The 23,340-nt window shown below is 35.8% G+C and overlaps 1 protein-coding gene and 1 pseudogene across 1 annotated transcript; both read right to left on the reverse strand.

The window, feature by feature from the left end:
* Positions 1-18,908: 18,908 nt before the first annotated feature.
* LOC147489111 (uncharacterized) lies at positions 18,909-19,424 on the reverse strand. Its single transcript, XM_086574571.1, has one exon. It carries the CDS (start codon positions 19,422-19,424, stop codon positions 18,909-18,911), a length of 516 nt encoding a protein of 171 aa, XP_086430697.1.
* Positions 19,425-19,650: 226 nt separating this feature from the next.
* Positions 19,651-22,864, reverse strand: LOC147489112 (uncharacterized; annotated as a pseudogene).
* Positions 22,865-23,340: the final 476 nt, after the last annotated feature.

The raw sequence follows: 23,340 nt of genomic DNA on the forward strand, positions 1-23,340 counted from the left end.
TGTTTTTTGCCTAGAGAAAGACCAATATTATCTTTTGATTCTACTCCAATTTTAGCAACACGTCACTTTTTGGGTGTATTAACTGTTTTTAAAACTTCTTATTTCTCCTTTTTACCTTTTCATTTGTAACTGCCAATTTCTTCCACAAATAAATAATAATGAAAATCTCATCATGCTTGTCAGAGGTAGGTGTGTGCGTCAATCGAGGCCACTCATCAGGCAAGGGTGTGTGTGTATTGCTCCAAGATATATTACAATCAAATAATACAATTGTTTTATAAAAAAAATCATTTGTCCTTTCACAATTTCACAATTTGAATTACATCAAACAAAGCTTAAACATGCTATTCAAAATTATCAGAGATGCATTTTAAATTGCTAAAGCTGTATTGAAATTAGCTGTAATCAACATACCTTTTTTTTCCATTTTTGAAGTTGATGTTTTCCACATTGTTTTGGTTTTCCATAAATTCATCTCACTTTTAATTGGAATTTTGTAGATTTCGGGTGAATTTTAGTTATTTTGATTAACCCACTACTCTTTAGTAACTGATTTAGTTCGTACCATTTTTTTTGTTAGTAGTTGCTTCTTTAGTTGGGACTAATAAAAGATGTCAAAATTGTAAATTCATTCTGAAATTTGAGACAGATGTCAAATTTCAGTTTTTATGGAGGAAAAACGAAATTTATTTTTGCTATTTTCTCTTAACTTAAGAAATTTGCGGTTGTGTACCTATACCTAATTTTATGAAAAAAATTCACTCCTAGGTGCTTAGGAGCGAAAAGTCTCCTAAGCACCTATCCACGACACATCCACCATCTTTTTAACTAATGATTAACTCTAGTTGTTTAAAATCTAACTAAATATTTATTTTATTCTCTCTCCAATTCCTTTCATTTTTTTTCTCCACGAATATTTCATTTATTTCTTTGTGTTTATATATATATATATATATCATGGCCTCTTAAATTCATCCAGGTCTTTTTCTTACGCATAATACCCCTGGATGAAAAATAAAATCAGATGCCTAGGTATTTATTAATGAGGACTATTTTGTCTTTTTATGCCTTTATAAATTTTCAGTACCGATATTGTCCTTAAATAAAAATATTGCTTAACACCTTTGAATAGGAGCAATCAGTCTTTTCATGTGGTAGTATATTAAAAAATCAATTCCACGCCATTTTGAATTGTACATCTTACTATAAATAGCATTTAATTAGCAATACTTGGGTTATTTAATAAGACGTTAAGAAAAGAAAAAGTCTAACAAGAGAATACGAAGTGATTCTTTTCCCTTCTCTCCCATCTCTTCTACTTCTCATATTTTTTTTTTCTCATTACAATGAAATCCTTTCTGTTCGAACACTCTAATCAAACATCTTACAACTTTAGTCAATTTATGGGACAAGTGATTGCTTGAATCTATTGAATAGTGTGAATTGTTAAGGAATAGTAACATGTTTCATTCTTGTAACAACTAAGGTCGTCTTTGTGGATTCAAGCATTTCTAATTATGAAAAGGAGAAGTTGCAAGAGAGACTTGCAAAGCTTTCTGGTGGTGTTGTTGTTTTAAAGGTTTGGTCCTAATTTTCAATGAACTGCTTCTCTTTTCTTAATGGTGATAATGGTGTCAATTTTTTGTATTTGCAAATAATTTCCAAAATAACCAGATGACTACAATCTGATTTGCCTATTGAAATATTATAGAAATATTATATGTGGTATGGGAAGCTGATAAGTGCTTGGCATGAGTTTTCTTGCAGATTGGAGGTGCTAGCGAAAATGAAGTCGGGGAGAAAAAGGATAGAGTTACTGATACACTAAATGTAACCAGAGCGGCTATTGAAGAGGGAATTGTACCAGGTAAATTCAATTTTGATAAATTGTCACTCTTTCTTTAGGTTGGTTAGGGGATTGAAAATGTGATTTATAAGAGATTTTCTTCTATAGGTGGTGGTGTCGCCCTGTTATGCATCAAAGGAGTTGGACAAATTGCAAACTGTAAATTTTGATCAGAAAGTTGGAGTCCAGATTATTCAGAATGCTCTGAAGGTTAATATTTCATTGCTAACTGGTTTATTAGAACACATGCATATTTATTGCAAACATTTGACAAACATGATATTCTCTATAGAAGTCTCATTGAAATTGTTCTGCATGATTTTTCCTTTTGACACTATTTAAGTATACACGTGGCTACTTATAAGTGGAGTTCAATTCAACATTTGCATCCTATTTTTTGGACCTTTTGATACCTAATTTACTGATCTAATATTTTGTTTTAGCCTTTGGGCCCTCTTTCAACTTCAAATGCCAGTTCACACAATTATTGCTAATGTTGGAGTTGAGGGTGCTGTGATTGTTGGCAAGCTATTAGAGCAGGATGACTATGACCTTGGATATGATGCAGCTACAACAATGTTATTCGCTAAATTAATATAGGTTTCTCTAATCTTTGCTTAATTTGTATAACCAGGTGAATATGTAGACATGTTGAAAGCTGGAATTTTTACCCACTGAAAGTGATTAGAACTGCGTTGGTTGATGCTGCCAGGTAATTATGAGCAATTGAGGCTAAAAAAGCGAAATAAGATAATTTGTGCAACATTTTCTTTTTGATTCCTCCCATGCCCGTGTTATTTCTTCTTCATGCTCTTTCATTCTCTTCATATCTACTCCATCAACTGAAATAGTAGATTATGCAGACAGTGAAAGTTCTCCTGAATGTGAAGTTGAGGTGGGAGGTGCATAGAAGATGGGAGTCATGGACTCATGGTTATGGAACTGTCATCTGGTGGCAGGTGCAAGTTGCTCAAAGCCAAATGGGGTAACTCTCTTGAAATACTTATTAGATTTATGTTTTGCTTATAACTTTAGTCTGTTGTTAATGAGCCTCCCTGTAGAGAAGAACACTTACAGTCAAGAGACATCTTCAGACTATTGGGTGATTTTTGTGTGTTTGGGTAACCATTATGCTATTCCAAGTTGTTATCACTTTCACCCACTAGATTTGATGTTTTTAAATTCTGAACTTAAAATAAATAATTTGGAATTTGTACAGGGTAACAGATGTAAGTGCAAAGCAACTGACGGAGAATTGCAGACATGTTCTATGGGTATGAGCCTATCTCGATCTCTCTTTTAAGTTTACATCGTTTTGGCTTCTCTCTCTCTCTCTCTCAAATCTCCTCTCATAATTAAAAAAATTAAAAGACCTGGATAAGAAAACCATCACTCTATTTCTCTAAATCAGGTTTGATTGTTGCTTTCAATTCTCTAAATCATGCGAATTTCCTTTTATTCATCAATTTCTTCAAAATTTTTTTTTGAGATCTTGATTGGTTGATTGTTTCATTTGAGTACTAATTATTTGATGAATTGATAAAAAAAAAATAATATGAATTCATCTTTGCTTGGATTAATTCACTGCTCAAAAGTTATTTGAAATATGAAACAGGGTTGGTCGTTGATTGTAATTAGGTAATCCACCAACATAAGAATCGGGTAAGAGTGCATAATTGTAATCCCTTTGACTTGAATTTTAGATGTTTCAGTTAACTTAGTGTTAGTATCATTTTTAAAGAAGTCGATTTGAGGATTTGATGAGATCCTTTTTGAAATTGGGATTTGCTTTATACATTTAGTTTCTAAAATTGAGTTTTGGGTATTGCTTACAACATGTAGTTTTTGAAATTGGGTTTTGGGATTGAATTAAGAAGTAGGAACTAAAGTGGCTTTCAGATTTTTTTTTTCTCAGACTTTATGTTTTTTAATTATATTAAGAAATATTTTTTCATGTTTTCTATCTGATGTGGCTGTTCGCTTCTCATTTCTTGATTAGGAATTACTTTTCTTGGCCATGTAATATGATTATTGTTATTTGTGTTGTAAACCAGTAACTAAAAAAATCAATATTTACTTACCGACAAAAGTTATTAAGTTTCTAATATTGTTGAAATATGGTTGGAACGTTTCATTCATTTTTTCTTCAAATTTCACAGAGTTCTCTTTTGAGCTTGCAATAAACACTACCCTTTCAGTGGTGATCATGTTGATTCTTTACTGGATTCAATGTACTTTTATTGCGGCCTTGCAGGTTTCCTTCTATTTGGGGGCAACAAATTTTGTGCTATTATAGGTACTCTTTTTCTAAGCTTCACTATTGTTTTCTTTTTCTTTTATATACAACGTTCTACTTTATAGCATCCTATCCCATATTGATCTATGCTTCCTATTTGTAATGGAAACTACTCTCATAAGAACCTTTACAACCTATTTTTGAAATACATTTAATATCTTATGCTTGCTCTTGCGTAAAATCTAAATGGGAGTCTAAATAGGTTTGATATCTACATAGGTTAGACTATAAAACCTGACCTCTATTTCTTAATGGGAGTCTAAATAGGTTATGGAGCATTGAGCGTTTCATAACCATGTGAACTGATAGATTCTACTCCATGAACCCCTCTTGAATCTCCAGTACGCAGAGTTCCAGTAGCCCCTAGATCTGTGGTGACACGAGGGACTCAATTGAATTACCATAGGTTGTTAATAGCGAATATATAGAACAAAAGAATAGTTGCTGCCTCTGCTGCACTAACACATTCATACTATGCATTTTACAAGAATGGGCTAGGGGGAAAAGATAGTGTCACTAGCCATGAAATACCTATAACTCTATAAGGGCTTGTGTTATGGCATAGAACGTACTCCTCAATCATGAAAAAAATGACCTACAAGTAGTAATATAGCACTTGAAGGCATGTAGTTACCATTACTGATTTACTTCACCCCTCTTTTTTTGTGTTATTATTATATTGGATATATGGTTTTATTGAGATTAGTTTTTGATATTTGCAAAAGCGTTGCAGTTGGTTATATCATAATGCAAACCTAGATCAAGTGGATTTGTGCGAGAATAGTGATTCATTTATCAGAGAGTAAGCTTTATTTATTTATTTTTTGGGCTTAATTGAATGCTTAGTACAATGGTTTAGTGTCTCACTGTTACTTCACAACTTTAAATCGTGTTAATCAATCCTTGGCGAGTTGGCAAGAATAATGTGGGAAGCCCATTGAGAGAACCTTAAGTTCCATAGTAATTGAGTACTTGGTCTGTTGGCCATTTGCATTGGTGCTGGAGTATGACAATTGGGTATATCAATTCAATGGGCGCACCCAGAAAATTGCAATGGAATATTAATAATTTGCACTTAATGTTAATGTTGTCGGAGTTTGGCATTTTCTTTGTTTACTGGATGATTCATGCTTTGGTAAATAGTCACATAGTACATAGTAACATGACCAATTCCGCTAACATCAACCCGTCTTACAGCTCATCTCTCCTTGGGAACCGATGATGAAGCCTTACATACTTTGGTCGAAGCTATTGAGATATCCCATAAATTTAGTCATTTACTTTATGCACATGACCTGATGATGCACAATCGATTGAGTGAGTAGAATATGATATTTGCTTCAATCAAGTTGTATATTTTGCTTGTGTGTGTAGCAATATAACACTTGAAGGCATGCATACTATTTAGGAGCTTAGAAATCTGAATTTGTTATGCACATTTTTAGAATATTGCAACCAAGAAACTTCCCAGTATGAAGACATTTATTCTGCTGCCATATTAGATGGTGGTGTAGTGCATAACTGCATATTTCTTGAATTTAAAGTTGTTTCTCATCTATTTTTTTGCGCCAAATTGTTTTGTAGGTAGTAATCAATCATTCATGGAGCAAACATACTTTGAATCCTTGAGAATTCTTTAACATAAAACATTAGGGTTTAGGTTGCCTCTTAAATCTATTTAAAACATTTGAATTTTACACTCTTCGGTAAGTTTTATTTGACATCGCGTGCATAGCACGTGCATCTTGCTAGTATATATTAATGCTCCCACAAGGGGTATTTTTCTAGCACTCTGAAAATTCCGCGTCATCAACTCTTATTAAAATGGGAATTCCTCTCCCTATTGAAAAGATAAATTCTAGCACTTCTAATTAAAACGGGAATCATTTTCCTATTATAATGGGAATTTCTCCCTTATTGAAAAAGAAAAATCTAACACTTCTAATTAAAATGGGAATCATTCTCCTATTAAAAATGGGAATCACACTTTTAAATTAAAACGGGATCCCTCCCTCAATTAAAAAACGGGTTTTTAAAACTTAATGAAAACAATTCGTTGAGAAATTAAAATGGGTTTTTAAGACTTGATTAAAACAATTTGTTATGAATTGAAATTAAAACGAGTTAGCAACGAAAACATGAATCACAATTTGTTAAAATATATATATATATATAGTTATGATTGTTGAGCAAGTTTTTAAAAGAGTCGGTGCGTATGCATGGGTCTACTTTCTAGTATATATATAGTACAATTCATAAGACTCCAAATATATTATTCTTTCTCTCATATTTCTTTCCCTCCTCTTTCAACTTTGGTGGTAAAACAAAAAAGAATAAAATAAATAAAATAAAAACCTTATCTAATAAATTGAAAACTACACTAACATTTATGAAAAAAAAAAAAAAAAAAAAAAAAAAAAAAAAAAACTCTTAAATTTAATCACAATTTTGAAAGAAATGTAAATGCAATTACAAATTGCAACTATAGTACAAACCCAAAATACTGACGATAATAGTGCAAAATTGAGAAATTTGCGCTATAATTAAATGAAGGAGAACCCTTTGAAAAATCTACAACACAATTAAAATTTTGTTTAATAATTTATTTTATTTTATGGAAATACAAATTAAAGAAAAAAAAAAATTGTGGAGAAAAAATGGAATGATTTGGAGAGAATAAAATAAATATTTGGTTGGTTTAAAAAGAAGTGGATGGGTGCTTAGGAGGTTTTTCGCTCCTAAGTGCATAGGAGCGAATTTTTTCTCCATGTCCTTGGTGCTAAACTTAGAAACGCCACCAAGACTTGCAAATGGGCTAGATATGGATGGAGCCCAAAGCCAAATTGGTGTTGATCATTGTTCAAAAACTCAAAACTCGGTTAAGCTCGAAATTTGAGTTGGATTGAAAATTCGAGAGTAAACTCAGCGAGTTGAGTTGTCCACATATGTGTATATCTATGTTATTTTTTTCATTTGAAATTATAGCAGTGAACTTGTAAATACGATTTCAACAAATATCACCAACAAAATGTTGTATAGGTGGTTAGAGCTACACTAATAGTTAGTTTATAAAGTCTTGTGTTCGAATTTCTGCATGCACATTTTGTGAAAAAAATTACAATATTGTGTGTGGACTCGTCAGACTCAGTAAGTGACTCGGCTGGTTTTCTCGACAACTCAGCGAGTAATGTAAAACGAGAAATCCAATTGAGTCGAGTTGACCCGGTGAGTTCCGAGTCAACTCGACGAGTTTCCAAACATTGGTGTTGATTGCTTGGAATCCAAATTGGTGTTGATTGCTTGGTAGCCAAGGCAGGAACTATAAGTGAACAATTTTTTTTGTTTTTTCCTACTACTTAAAAGTCACCTTGTCAGTTAAGAATGGTCCAAGGTTGAGTCGAATTAGTGGTGTCAAATGGGTCGGGTCGGGCTAGCCCGACCCTCAAACAATAAAGCCCTCATGTTTTGAGGGCCGGGCTAGCCCTACCCTCATTTACCTCGAGGGCTAGGTCGGGTCGGGCCAATGCTTAAATCTCAAAGCCTTTACCCGCCGCTCAACCCTCTCGAGAAGGCTTGAAGGGCCGGTCTTGAGGGCCAAAAATGAGGGTCGAATACTATGTTATACATTTGATTTACAAAATAAATTTAGAAACATTGGTTAAAAATGATAAAATCGAATGCACTTCACAATTAAAACTTCAAACTACTAAAAAAAACTTGTTCAAGTTGTATTAGTCAATTAAAATCAGTTAAATTTATTTCATAAAATATAAAGGATATAAATATTATAATGAAATTATAAGGTTGGCAAACTTAATAGATAAGCGTTCTTTTAAATGATTTTTAGCATATTAATGCTAAAATGAAATATATTGTAAAAAAATTTATTAAAATATATGTAATAAGTATTGAGGGCCTAATGAGGGTTGGGCTTAAAGGAGGGCTTAAGTTTCAAAGTTTAGGCCCTTACCCTCCCCTCAAAGGCTTGAGGGTCGGGTAGGCCTAGCCCACGAATGTGTGAGGGCCTCATTTTGAGGGCTTTTTCAGCCCATGGGCCGGGTGGGGTGGGCGGGATTAGGGTTTGAGGGCCATTTTGACACCCCTAAGTCGAATTGGTGAAGCCAAATTGGCGTTAAATGTATGGTAGCCAAACTGTGTAGGAGGGTCAGTAAATAGTACAATGAAGTTTTGGAGTGAAATTGGCAATTATGAACCAAAATCATGCATAATCAATATTCAATACCATAACCTATTAACCTTGATCATTGATGTGCACATGTAGCATATATTCTAGAATCGAAACATGCTCCGTGACCTCCATCACAAAACCAATGGCCGGGCGTACACAATAAAAATGAGAATTGCCCAAACTAGAAACATTATATTTTTGGGTTTACTAGTATTACCCCTACTAGATGAGCCAATTAGAATTTCCCCCCTGCTAGATGGGAAATTAGGGTCTCCTCCCCAAAACACACAGCACATCCAAGTCAACTTTGGTTGACTGTTATCCTTCAAGTCAAGCTAAGCAAAATTACACCACTACCCTCACCACTTTTAAAATAAACTTTGCAAAAAAAAAGTCAGGGGTTGTGAGGGTAGTGGTGTCCTTTTGTGTCACACCCCGAATTTCAACAAAATTGAAAAACAATATTTGTTCCTAACTCTTCGATTTTCGAGGTGTGATGCACTCTCAACTTCCAAAAACCCATTATCCGTTTGATTACTCCAATAATTTGAAATCAATAAATTTTTAAAAAAAAAAAAAAAAAAAATCCTCTACATTACAAAAATTATCAAATATGATTAAGTTACAAACTTCCCCTTAAACATCGTTTAAATTATAATTACAACTGAAAATACAAAAACATTGTCTCAACTAAAAATCTATTGCACCTCAAGGAAAAACAAAACATATTATGTAATGAGACGCTAACGCAAACCACAAGCAGCAATCAACCTTCTTCAACACTAATCCTGTCAAGACTTATCGACTATGTTCATTTTATGAACACACCCGATAAGCAAACATGCAAATCGGGTCAGCATTATAAACAATGCTAATATGAGTAGTCCTAAAATACAAATCATACTTATACATATATATACACAATCAATAATGTAGTTAGTTCCTCCACCGAGGCACCTTAACATCCAACGAATAATATAACATTCTTAAATATAGTAATTAAGATAGGTAATTCCTCAACTGAGGTGCCTTAACTTCCAATTCAATAATAATAAGGCATTTAGTTCTTCCACCGAGGCGCCTTAGCTTCCAACCGTACTAGATCAACTATATCTAATAATAAAATAACAAAACTAAAACTTACTCTATACCTACATTGGTGTAGGGCTGATCACAGAGTTGGTCACACCTGCATAAATAATCAATTCAACCGACCCTTCTACAAAACTATTGTGAATGAAACATAAATTACAATAAAACAAACATATCATATACATAATTTCAATCATCTCATTGAACCAACAAGAAAAATCTCTATGACCAATTTCACAACCACAATCAATCATTTATTATAGATTTAACGTACATTTTGATATATCATCACAATTATTGTTTAGAGTTTCTTCAAGTGTCTCTAGAATCACGTCATCTTTATGTTTTACCTAGTTTCTCTGGCTACCACAATCGCTTTCCAACGCCGAACATGTACATCCACATGCCTCCCCTCACGTAATGAACCACTCCGTGCATAGTTACCCTAAGCGGGATATCGCATACCAGATAACCCTCACACGAACACCATTATGTGGGTACTGCCACTATTCGACATAAAATATCGCGCGTCTCGTTTTAAATTTTGTGAACGAGATAATCAAGCCACTATTCGGCTATGATTGCCCTACACATGCATGGGTCAATCAACATCTTATACACCCTATACAAAGGCCAATCATATTACGTACACCCTACACAAGGGCCAATCACATGAGTTGTGGTAGCTAAGTTCTAGGATTTTCGCTACGTAATTTATTCAAATATCTTACCATTATATCTCGTAATCATTCCACACCCGTACTTTATCATATGCCAATAAAATATGTGGCACTAAAATACAACGTTTGGAAATATCACCATCTATCTCCTAACCATTTTATTCTTTCACGTGCCAAATAAAATTATTGTACTAAACCACAATCACTTTGGAAATATCCACAAAGGCTATAATACCTCATATAGCATCTCACAAATATAATAATGGAGGGTTTACATTTATTTCTGAAAAAATGTCGCATTTAATAGATATTCTAACATATTATATCATTTAATAGAACAACAATTATAACATACACCATTATGTCACCATTGCTCTAAACATACTCCATAATATTTTTTTATAGCATTTCAAGAATATCATGTCACACTGAAATCATACGTACACTTTGATTTACATTACAAAGATTTCTAATTAATCCATCCAAACCCCATTTAGCCATCAAACACGTCTTAACAATAAATAAATTTCCCAATTACAACATTTCCAATTTGTTACGTATATCACATGCTAATAAAATCTATAAATAATTATATTCATACGAAACCAACATTTAATACATATACTGTCATCATCCAAAAATCTTTAATTTATTATGGTATCAATATATGCTATATACATACAATATTCATCAGTTTATCGGAAAAAAAAACATACAATATTCATCAAACAATTATGCATACAACTCTTATTCCAATACATGTAATAGAACTCTTTAGACAAATAAAATAATTACTCCTCCAATCAATACACATTTATTTGAAATATTAATACGATACAAATTGCATGATTATTACATTTTTTTTCTTGTACAACTAAAACCTACACTAACAAGTTACGTATATTATTTTATGCATGAGAAATTGGTTAGAACAGTTTGACTTTTGTCCATTCTAAAAATTCTAGAGAATTCATATAATCAAAGTTTTGAATTAATTATACCATTGTGAAAATTAGACAGAAACTTCATTTCAATACAAAAATTCCTAAACACTAATTCGTTTAGTATGTACCCTAAACTATGTGATAGAACAGACCTAACAACTGAAATTCTGTTATTCAATTTTCTGATGTACTTTCTTGTAAAATTCACATCAAATAGAATATAAACTGGAATCAGTCAAGGCTAATTGGAAATGAAATATGACTTAGAGAACTAAAATTGTTTAGTTCTGTTGAAAAACTAGTTATATTATCTAATTAGTCGAATTTAAGTCACAAGTCAGTACTTGTGTAGAATTCTTCAAACATATCATTGTTCCAACTGACAATTAAAATTTCAAAACAAATAGCAAACGTTCATAATTAAGAAAAATATATCTACTCACCATTTTGTTGTTGTCATCGAAAGAACAATCATAGAAAAGAATCAACACCATGTAAAATCCATATCACAAAGCAATATAAATACTTCATTTATTCATTCTTTCTTCTTCTTTTCTCTTCTTCTTTTTAATCTTTTTTTGTTTTTCTTTCTCTCTTTTGTTTTCTTCTTCTTTCTTTTAGATCTAAAACAAACTCAAGACATTTCCATATTTACAAATTCTCTACACATTCTTTTCAAATAAAAAATTTTCTCTCTCCACAAATTATAGACATTTTCTTTCTCATCAAAGTTTTTCCATATTTCTCCCATAAATTACAAAAATTTTCTATCCCCGTTTTCTTATTAATAAAATCTCTATTTTTTAAAACTTAAAAACTTTCCTATTAAACCATTTTCAAACTAAACAAACTATTTTCCCTTTTTTTTTAAAAAAAAGTCAAACATACATATTCACTTAAATTTAATAGTCAACTTAAGACATAGTCAATAATATATTAAATTTTGTGAAATAATTAATTTTGAACATTAATAAAAATAGAGGTTTTACATTTTGCTTAGCTTGACTTGAAAGATAACAGTCAACCAAAGTTGACTTGGATGTGTTGTGTGTTTGGGGGTGAACTAGAGTTAAGTTCCCAAAACTACAGTAGACCACCTCAAAACCATATCCTTGAAGGCATAGTTCCTTCTGAGCTCAAAGGCAGACAACTAGTACCACAGTGTTCCTTTAACTTCTAAAATAGTCTCTGCATTGACCTTTCTTTGTTCTTGAAGACATGGTTGTTCCTTGTTTTCCATATGACCCATATCACATCATAAGGGAGCAAGTGCCATACCTTGTTCCCAAAGTTATTCCCCCTTCTTCTTCTCCATTGTTGCAAGACCTCTTGTATGGAATCAACTTGTGCCAACAAGGGGAACACCCTCGACACTGGTTCCATTAGTTTTTCCCAAAGCTCTAGTGCGAAAGAACAATGGAGAAACAGGTGTAATATGTTTTTGTCAAGCAAGTCACGCATCGAACATGTAGGAGATACCATGGTTCCTCTATGAATGAGTGCATCGACTGTTAGCGTACGTCCGTGTTCTAAACTAGAAACATTATGGTGCATTTGGAAACGAGAAATGGAATTCTAGTGAAAAATAGAATTCTATGAGAATTGAATTGCATGTATGATATGGGCATATGGCAACAATTCCCCAACGTGAAGGGAAGTTCGGTACAACTGTACTATAAAAGTTCCCCATTGTTAACTTAATTATTTACGTTTTCCTAAGCATGTTCGTATTTTATTTTTTTGGATCAAGAAGCATTCTCATATAGGCATATAAAATAAAAAAGTGGGTTTTCTCATATAAATCAACCCTTAGATCTTCATCTATGTCTGATAACCCATATTATTTTTTTAGGATTAATTTTCCATATACAATTGAAACTAGAATCCAAAATTTTGGTTTCATTTTAATCCTTAAATGGTGCTAAAGTGTTGTACACACAAAAATGTGTACCTAGGTCTATGCAATTGATTTTAGAGTCGCCACTAACTTTATCAAGGAAAAGTTGAGTAAAACCTATGTGAAGAACTAGCCCTCGAAACTAGATGATTATTGGGTTCGGGAGTCAAGGTATGATGTGGGAAGGTGTTAGGCACCCACAATTGCCTGGTAAAACCAGCCTTACTTCTATTGAGGTGCAAAGTTTTAAGATAGGCAAACGAAGAAAGCTTGAAAAATAATCTACCAAGTTGGATGATCTTCACTAAATTATTCAAAAACAAATGACTATATGATATAGTAAAACTTAAAAAACAAATAATCCTAACATGCAATACTATTTAAAATAAAAGAGAAAATAAAGATGTCACCTTGTTTGGAATGTTGCCTCATACTTGATTGTAGATTGATTTATTGATGATCTTGATTGATTGTTGATGAATGATGATGATAAACTTGATTTGGAATTAACAACTGTGATTTTTGGATTGAAACAGGTGATTTGAGAAAAAAACAACTTTTGGTGAAAAAAAGCTTCTACTCAAGATCGAAAGAGGGGAAAAGAAGGCTAAAGACGAAGAACACGAAGAACTTTATTAGAAAAACCTCAAAGTTGAAATTTTACCTTCAAATCCAGATTAAACTAAAGAAATTCTACTCTAGAATGATGAACTAGAAAAAGAAAAAAGAAGAACACTCAAGAAAAGAAAACTACTAGGCTATTAGCTCTGAATAATTAAGTTCAGATTATTAACTCCGAATTCCTAGCTCTAGCTTGCTCTAGATGTCTTTTTGTGGGTGAATGAGACCCATATTTATAGCTTTTGGGCGTGGATTCAAATATGGTAATGAGTTTGATCCAATGGCTGAGTATTGATGAAAAAAAATCCAATGGCTTGATATCTTTTTGGTTGCACCTCCTAAATCTGGCCCTTTATTCAAGAGGTGGGATAAGGGGTGCCATCTGGGCCCTTGATCTTTGGATATTTCATATGGATTAGGGCAAAAAATCAAGCCCTACACGTCCTTAATGAGCCCATAATCCAAGGTTTCCAAACTTGGCTCCAAAATGGCATATTATCTAGAATATTCTTGATTTTAGGGATCAAATCAAATCAAACAATTAAGGAAGATTTTCTAGGTTTTTGGAGGCTTGAAAATGGGCTAGAAACCCTAATTAAAAGGTCCAATCTCGAGCTAGATCCACAGCCCACGAGCACAAGTCCAAAATCCACAAAAAGGCCCATTTTAACCATATTTTCAATGCTGCAAATTTCCTTTGACCGGGTCAAAATTAGGCAAGCTCTTCTTCACAAAAAATGTTAATTAATCCACTAGGAAGGTCCATTAACTCTTAAAAATACCCTTGGGTCGAAATCTTACTCCAAAAAATGTTGCACTCAACAGTGCGCACAACGGGCTAAAACGGGATAAGGCAAGATTAGGGTTTCTGAAATCCAAAAGGAACCTAGGCAAGCTTGTACTCATTTCCAAGGATTTTTCAAGGGAAATTCAAACATGAAATAATCTCATCCAAAGAAAGAGCGGAAAAAATGAGATTTGGGCTCCAAAGGGTTATAGGGGCATTTTGGTCATTTTCAGCTCAAAACTTAGAAAGCAACGAAACTTGAGCCATAGCTAGAACATGATGAGGAGAGTCTAAAGACGCTAAAAGAAGATGAAAAGAAAGAAGTTTGATGTAGAAAAGAAGACTCTAGAAAGCAAATCACCTTATATGATCAAATTTAATTCAATGCAAAATCGTGAATGAATTATGTCTGGGGTGCAAAAATGGGGTGTCTACAGTTGCTCTCTTTGGCGGAGGTTGCTTGCAACTGAACGGCAAAGCCATGGAGACAAACCATTTTTGCCAAGCTCCATCCAAAAGATCTCATGCAATTTTATAAATTCATTTGAAAAATATTTTTGAAAGAGGGCATTTCTCTGGATATTTGAAATCCTCAATTTTTTTCAAGTTGTTTGTGAAGGCTTAAAAATGATTGAATGTTGGTGGATGCATCGAACGGACTTATACCACGCAACATGGTAACTGGATTATTTGTGGAAGCATCGGACGGACTTATACCACAAGACAAAATATCAATGCTAGCGAAAGCATCGGACGGACTTACACCGCGTAACATGATATTGGTTGATTGAAAAATATTTTCTGAAAATGATGAACAACTTTTTTGAAATCAAGGGACAAATTTTTTTTTTGAAATCTGATATTTTTCAAATTCATTTAGAAAATTGTTGAAATTAAATGGATATATCAATTCATTCATGATTTTGACTTAGATTAAAAAATTCTCATATAATGGTGATAACCAAACACTGACGAAAGAAAAAACTCACCGGGAAGAGTAAAAAGATCCACTGGGGATAGGAGATTCTAAAGAAGATGGACGAAGACACAGACGAACACTGCTGGGGAAGATAAGAGATGTATTGGAGATGAAAGATGGATGCTGGGGATGATGATATTCAAGTTCAATCAATCAATCAATTACGTTCAAGTACTCTGATTGGAAAAGACTGCCACTATGAGTTCAGGCTAATCCATCCATAAGACTGTCAGTAAAAACTGAAATTGTTCTCGCGAACAATTTTAATGTTGTACAAATGGAGTTACCAAAATGATATTAATGATCAAGTGGTTGCCAATAGTGCGGTGGTGAAAACAAAACTTGATGAATATTTGCTCATACTGGAAGGTAAGAACCCCATGGTACTAATATTCATCATTTTTTTTTTTTTTTTTTCAAACTTGGTCAACTGTCAAAACTGGTCAAAACCGGGTCAACTGGTCAAAACCGGGTCTAACAGGTGAAAACCAGGTCAGTCTGGACCAAACTTGTTGAGCCAGGCCAACCGGGTGAACTAATATAATCGGGTCAGAAAAACGGGTCAAAAACGTCAAACTAGATTTGGGACTAATAAAATTAACTTGATTTTGTATCAAGTGAACTTAATAAAAACAAATAAAGGGGCCAGCCCACCGCCTGTGATATGAGACCACACATCTCATTTAGAAACCAATGAAGGAATCTCAATAATGAGACAAAAAAGAAACTTCCCAAACTCAAAATAGAAACCAAAACCGCCTCATTCCCTTTTTCTTCTTTTTTTTTTTTTTAAAACCACTTACCTTCCCAAAACACGTGAACACGTACTGGGTACCTACCGCTCTATTCCGGCTTTATTCCCTTTCCTGGTACAGGCCCATCAGCACTTTCCATTTGTGATTTAAGCAAGGACCTGCACTTCTAAAAGCTGGGGCAAAGGAACGCTATATATAGGCCTGAGGATGTGCATACGTACCTCAACAACTTTTCTCACAGCCGGTACAGAGAGTCAATATGGCAGCCTCCTCACAGTCATCCTCTTCAGGTGATGGTAAGCTTGCTTTCCTTCCTTTGGCTCATGTTATGTTCTTCTCTTTTTTTTTTTTCTTATATGTCAGCAAAACAAAACGCATAGTATATACACATGCATGCTATTGTTGGGCCTACTGATGATATGAGATGAAACCTTTTCCTTTCCCTTTGTCGTAGGAAACCTTATTCCTGGAGAGGTAGACATACCTTGCTGGATAACAGAGAACTTTAGTGACAGCGAAATGCATACTTTCGCCGGGTATAACCTAGGAAATTCCCTCAGATTACTGCCCTTTGAACTTGACTGGATCACAATGAAGCTAGCTTTAAAGTACTGGAATTCTTCCTCTCATACTTTCCAATTTGGAGACTCCGAACTCGTCCCAACTATGGAGGAATTTGCAACCCTGCTTGGCGTCATAGACCAAGGTGAATTAGTGCAGGCACCCTGGGATGAAATGCGATCATACCCTCGTTCCTCGGAACCACATCGTTACTCGTCTCCATCTGCAGTCATACGAGCACCAAACAAAGTTGTAGCCTTATGTGTCTATGTCTTGGACAAGGTTCTTCTCTGTAATCGTACATTAGAAATGGTCTCTCATCCCGTTGGTTACCACCCATTCTTTAGGCATAAATTCCAATATAGCCGCCCTCGTTCTTGCTGAAACTATCATTGGTCTCGATAACACCACTAACGATCAACCCTTCACCGGGAGTCCTCAACTCCTTTGGGTAAGTTTGTTTTTTTTTTTTTTTCTTAAACCACCTTGTATAGTTTTACAGTTGTGGTTATGCACCCATACATACTTCTTGCGAACTCAACCAATGGGGGGCGGGGAATGTTTTGGCCATGTACCCTCACCGCATCTCTTTCCCGGGTTATCCGTCAGAAACTCATATAGCCAACAGATTTCGCATGGTCCAATCATATAACATTAATTGGAGAATTCACCCGGTGGAAGATTACCGGTCATGTCGGGATCTGGCCCGATTTTCCAATTGCATGATCTTTGCTTTCGGCTTATTTGAAACCACCTTCTACCCTACTGATAGAGCCATGAGATAGTTCGGATTTGAGCAAGAGCCGCCGATGTTAACCATATACCCAGCACGGGTAAGGTTCAATGTTTGCCAAGCTGTTGAGATTTAGAATGCATGGGAGAATTGCGAGACTCTCCATGTCCCTCGCCTATACAATGAGCCAGTGACTTCTCGAGAATACCGGAGATGGCTGTATAGCAACAAGTAGTCCCTGGACAACTAAACCACTCGACACGCAAATTAGGTAGGCGCTTTGTGAGCACGGTTGAATCTCTATGTTAGTATGCATGAGTAGTCAGAAAAAATGCATGAATCTGATTAATGAAATGGCATGGTTTATTTTGGATATATTGCTTCAGAATCCTTTATGTAATGTTAACCTAGATTCTTCATCATCAGCCATCCAAAGCAAACCAAGTTTTCGAAAACAAATATATATATATATATATATATATATATATATATATATATATATATATATATATATATATATATATATATATATATATATATATATATTTTAAAACAATGTAAAACAAAACATTTTTTATCCACGGAACAAGAAATACCACAAATGATTGAATAATAAGTGAAGGTGTGGGAATGAGTTACCGACAAGAAGATCCTCCGAGAACGACCTCGGGATAGAGTCTGCGATTAATCTTAGCACCAAAAAGTAGTAAGCACACACCACCCTTTTCCCTATCTGATTGCATGATCTCCACTATATGCTGAAAACCAACCATAAATCATTTCCACCACTCAAAATGATCATAAAGTAAGCATAGGACAACTTCTTAGAGACACTTCCGAAAACATTCATTCTGGCCTCGATAACCTCTGAATGGATCACACTATATCGGTGTATCTTCCAATGCAACCTTCCTTTTTTTTTTTTTTTTTTTTACCTTGAACATTTCTCAACTAGGAGACATAGTGGATCTAAAGATCAAGAACGGACTTTCATAGGACTATAATGTAGGCTTAGGTAGTGGGTTAAGAGAATAAGGATTTTTTTTTTTTTTTTAATATATATAGGGTAGAACTTGTCATGAACAAAAAATGATAAAATATCCTAAACTTCATATGAACCGCCCCTTGAATTGATTTGTACTGCCCCTTGCATTTTTTTTTTTTTTTTTTTTTAGCAGCTTCTCTTGGGGGTAACCATTGGGGTAATCATAGCATATTGTAGATTGGGACCATAGTAGATACTTAACGATCAATAATTGATGATGAAAGTGATTTTCCTAATCATGACAAGTTCTATAAAATGGGATTGGGGTATCTACGGGTAGGCTAAGGGTAAATCTGGTTTCCTAAAGGACATAGGTCAAATCGTGGGAATGAAAGAATAGGCTTAGGCTCAAAATGGCTTCTAGAGGAAACACATGACATTAGGTGGGCTTGTTAGGCTAATATATCGGGTAAAAATGGCCTGTCCCATCATCTCTCTAAGATTTCCACTATCCTCTTTGTCTAAAAAAAAAACAAGGTTGGGTCACGAAAAGTACCTCTTTAACTGGTCGGCATTGGTAGGATTTGAGAACTCGACACCATCAAGATCAGTGAGGATCACAGCTTTCCCAGGTAGAATCTTCTTAATAATGAAGGGGCCCTCCCAATTAGGTCTAAACTTTCCTCGTGGGTCTGGCAGATGTTTAGACCTAATTTCTTTCAGAACCAAATACCCTTCCTTCAAATCTCTCGGACGAACTTTCTTATTAAATGCTCGGGCAATTCTTTGCTGGTAAGCTCGTGCATGAGCTGTAGCTTTAAGTCGCTTTTCTGTGATTAGGTTCAAAGATTCCACTCTGGCTTGGATCCATTCCTCCTCTGAACTGGCACCCTCCTGCAAAACGCGTAGAGTAGGCATTTCTACTTCGGCTGGCAAAATGGCCTCCATTCCATAGACTAGTGCATAGGGAGTAGACCCTGTGGCTGTACGAACTGAAGTTCGATAAGCCCATAGTGTATATGGTAACTTCTCATGCCAGTCTTTGTATGTCTCAGTCATCTTCTCTACAATCCTGACAAGTGTCTTGTTTGCCGCTTCAACTGCCCCATTAGTCTGAGGTCTGTTGGGTGAAGACAAATGTCGTCGAATTTTGAACTGCTGCAGTATAGCATTAAACTCCTTCCCCTTTAAGCATGTACCATTATCAGTGATAACCTCATGTGGTATCCCATACCGGCAAATAATGTTGGTGCGCAAGAACTTCGCCACATTCAATGTCGTAACACTACTTAAAGCAAGATATAGTTTCAACCCATTTAGTGAAGTAATCAATGGCAACAAGGACAAAGCCGTGTCCGTTCGATGATGAAGGATTTAACTTGCCAATGACATCGAGCCCCCAAACAGAGAAGAGTCAAGGTGCAGAAAATGGGTTTAACTCGGCAGGCGGTGCGCACATCAAATTCCCGTGAATCTGACACTTATGACACTTTCTAACTTACTTGCAACAATCTGTCTCCATAGTTGTCAAATAGTATCCCAGTCTCATGATCTTCTTAGCTAACATGTGCCCACTCGTGTGAGGGCCACAAATTCCTTCATGTAGTTCAGTCATAACTGTTCGAGCTTCATTCTCATTCAAGCATCTGAGTAAAATCCTATCGTACGACCTCTTGTATAGAACATTTCCACATATGATAAACTCGTAAGCCGAAGTGATCGTCGTTCTCTTTTAGTCAGACCATTAGGGAGTCGTTGATGCCGAAGATACTCACGAATGTCGTGGTACCACGGCTCTCCACCAGAAGACTCAGCCGCTATATCAATAGCAAAGCAATAAGCTGGCTCACTTTGTGATATAATCTCGATTGGCCTAAATGTTTCACCTTCCGAAATCTTGAGCATAGAGGCTAAAGTAGCCAAAGCATCGGCAAAGTTATTGCCTTTCTGCCGAAGGTGAGTGAAAGTAATACGGTCGAACTCGCCAACCAGTTCTCTCAAGCACTTGTGATAAGGAAGGAGGTTGGCATGCTTAACTTTCCATTCTTCTGTGATCTGGCTGATAATTAGCAAGGAGTCTCCAAAAACATCAATCTCCTTTATCTGGAGCTATAGTGAAGCTCGAAGTCCAGCAATACAAGCCTCATAATCTGCCATATTATTGGTGCACTCAAACTCGAGTCTGATAGAAACAGGCGTGCGTACTCCTTCGGGGGAGATAAGAACTGCCCCTACTCCATTTTCGGATTGATTCATAGCACCATCAAAATATAGAGTCCACTGTGGTTCTACCAATTTCGTGTCTGGTTCGACGGTGAGAATATACTCATCTGGGAACTCGGTCCTGAGCGGCTGATAATCCGGCAAAGGGTGTGCTGCTAGGTGATCTGCCAATGCCTTTCCCTTGATAGATTTCTGTGTGACATACGTAATCTCGAACTCTGCCAAAAGCAGCTGCCAACGTGAGGTTCGGCCAGTGATCATAGGCTTCTCCATCAAGTACTTGAGCGGATCTATCCTTGATAATAACAACACTGAATATGCAAGCATGTAGTGTCTAAGACGTTGTGTTGCCCAGACTAGTGCCAGACATGTCTTCTCAATAGGAGTGTAGTTTGCTTCGTACTTGTGAAGACACTTGCTCAAATAGTAAATAGCTTGCTCAACTCTACCTGTCCCGTCATGTTGTCCAAGCACTGCTCCTATAGAAGTTTCTGTGACAGAGATGTAAAGTAGCAATGGTTTGCCAGGGGTAGGGGAACAAGTACCGGCGGTTTCAACAAATATTACTTAATCTTGTCGAAGGCCCTTTGACACTCCTCATTCCATTCCCTAGGTTGATCTTTCCTTAGCAACTTAAAGATAGGCTCACAAATGGGCGTGAGTTGTGCAATGAATCTGCTGATATACTGAAGTCGCCCTAAGAATCCTCTGACTTCCTTCTCCGTAGCGGGTGCGGGCATTTCCACAATGGCTTTGACCTTAGCCTGATCAACTTCAATGCCTCTTTTGCTAACCATGAAACCAAGCAACTTTCTGGACGTGGCTCCAAAAACACACTTCTGAGGATTTAACCGTAACTTGAACTTACGAAGCCGTTCAAACAACTTCTTCAGATTCACATAGTGGTTGTCTCGACTCCCTGACTTAACAATCATATCATCCACATACACCTCTACTTCCACATGCATCATGTCGTGGAGTAAAGCAGTAATGGCCCTTTGGTACGTAGCTCCCGCATTCTTCAAACCAAATGGCATAACTTTGTAGCAAAAGGTCCCCCATGGGGTGATAAATGAGGTCTTCTCTCTGTCCTCTTCCGCCATCTTGATTTGGTTATATCCAGAGAATCCGTCCATGAATGATAATAGTTCATGACCAGTAGTGTTATCGACCAGAATATCAATACTAGGCAACGGGAAGTCATCCTTCAGGCTTGCCTTATTAAGATCTCTGTAATTGACGCACATTCTTACTCGACCATCTTTCTTAGTGACTGGGACGATGTTAGCCAACCAAGTAGGATAGTGAGTTACCATCAGAAAACCAACATTGTATTGCTTGATTACTTCCTCTCTAATCTTCAGCATCTATTCCGGTCTAAGCCTCCTCAGTTTCTGCTTAACCGGTTTCTTTTATGGAGATAGTGGCAACTTGTGAACTACTATATTAGTGTCCAGCCCCGGCATATCATCATAGGACCAAGCAAACACATCTTTGTATTCCTTTAGCAATTCAATCAAGTTTCTGCGCTCAGAGAGGGTTAGAGTTGTACCAATCTTCACATCGCGTGGTTCTTCTATGGTGCTAAGATTAATTGTCTCTGTTTCCTCGATGACTGGCGTCGATCGGTCTTCATAATGTTCGTGAGGAAGAATGGACTCAGCAACTTCATTGTCCATTTCTTCTTCATCGTCGGGGGAAAGGGGGTCATAACCTGCACAAATCATCCAATCATCTTGCCCTAAGGCAAGGGGGTAAATCAAATCTGCGGGAGTTTTAAAACTTTTTTGATTTTTTTGGATTTTTGAAATATTTGAATTTTTTTGGATTTTTAAAATATTTGAATTTTTTTGGATTTTTGAAATATAATTATATACATGGGTTGAAACAGAAAGTCTCACGGGCTTTTTTTTTTTGGGCCATATCGGACTCATCCGAAGGCTCAAAGAGAGGACTATGTTGGTGGGGACCAGATCGATCATGGATATTTGGGTTCCCCAATCATCATAGTGTCCATCAAGGATCGGATCCTCATCAAAATCTAACGTATCTAGAAACCTTTCCCAAATTTCATATTGCGTCTGGGAGTCAGAAAGTGGCATGTTCTCAATATCCCCTGGAACTGGGTCAGTAATAGATTCCATATTCAACAAATCATCCAAATCAAGTATGGTCTGAGGGTTCAACTGGACATGATAAGGAGTGATAGTCTCGTCTCCTGGGTCAGCATCTAACCCGGGGAGATTGGCCAAAGTAAAATATGGAGTATAGTCCATACCTAACGAGGAGGATGTCGATCCAACCTCATTTATCTAATTAAACTGTATAGCCTCATGATCTAACCTAAGTTGGCGATATCCTGAATAGGAATTAACATCTGGCTCTGAAATAGTAACTTCTGAGTTTGGATATGGGTCATCGTCTTCGCCCCAAAATATATTGGAATCAATAATAGCCCCTATCTCTGCCCCTAGATTAGGTAGAGCCAATCTGAGATAATTCACCGTGGCGTTAAAATCGATAAATAATTTTGCCAGTCCTTCCACAACCTCCTCAGTATAGCCTAGCCCTTTTCGATCATCTTGACTAGGAATCTGTAGTGGTTCTAAAATGCCGTTTTGATTTTTTCCCAATCCAAGTCCTGGAAAATAGTTCTGCTCACGGAACAATTGAGTCATCTTTGGATTTCCATTGCAAAACGGGGTAGGGAGCTTCTCTTTGTCGGGTGCTCTAAACTCCACAATCCCTAATG

Source organism: Coptis chinensis, chromosome 7 (assembly GCF_015680905.1).
Source record: "Coptis chinensis isolate HL-2020 chromosome 7, ASM1568090v1, whole genome shotgun sequence".
In the NCBI taxonomy this organism is placed as follows: domain Eukaryota; kingdom Viridiplantae; phylum Streptophyta; class Magnoliopsida; order Ranunculales; family Ranunculaceae; genus Coptis; species Coptis chinensis.

Bases quoted from the DNA above. Each gene is read 5' to 3' on its own strand.
- LOC147489111 (XM_086574571.1), bottom strand. From the start codon at position 19,424: ATGACTGAGACATACAAAGACTGGCATGAGAAGTTACCATATACACTA.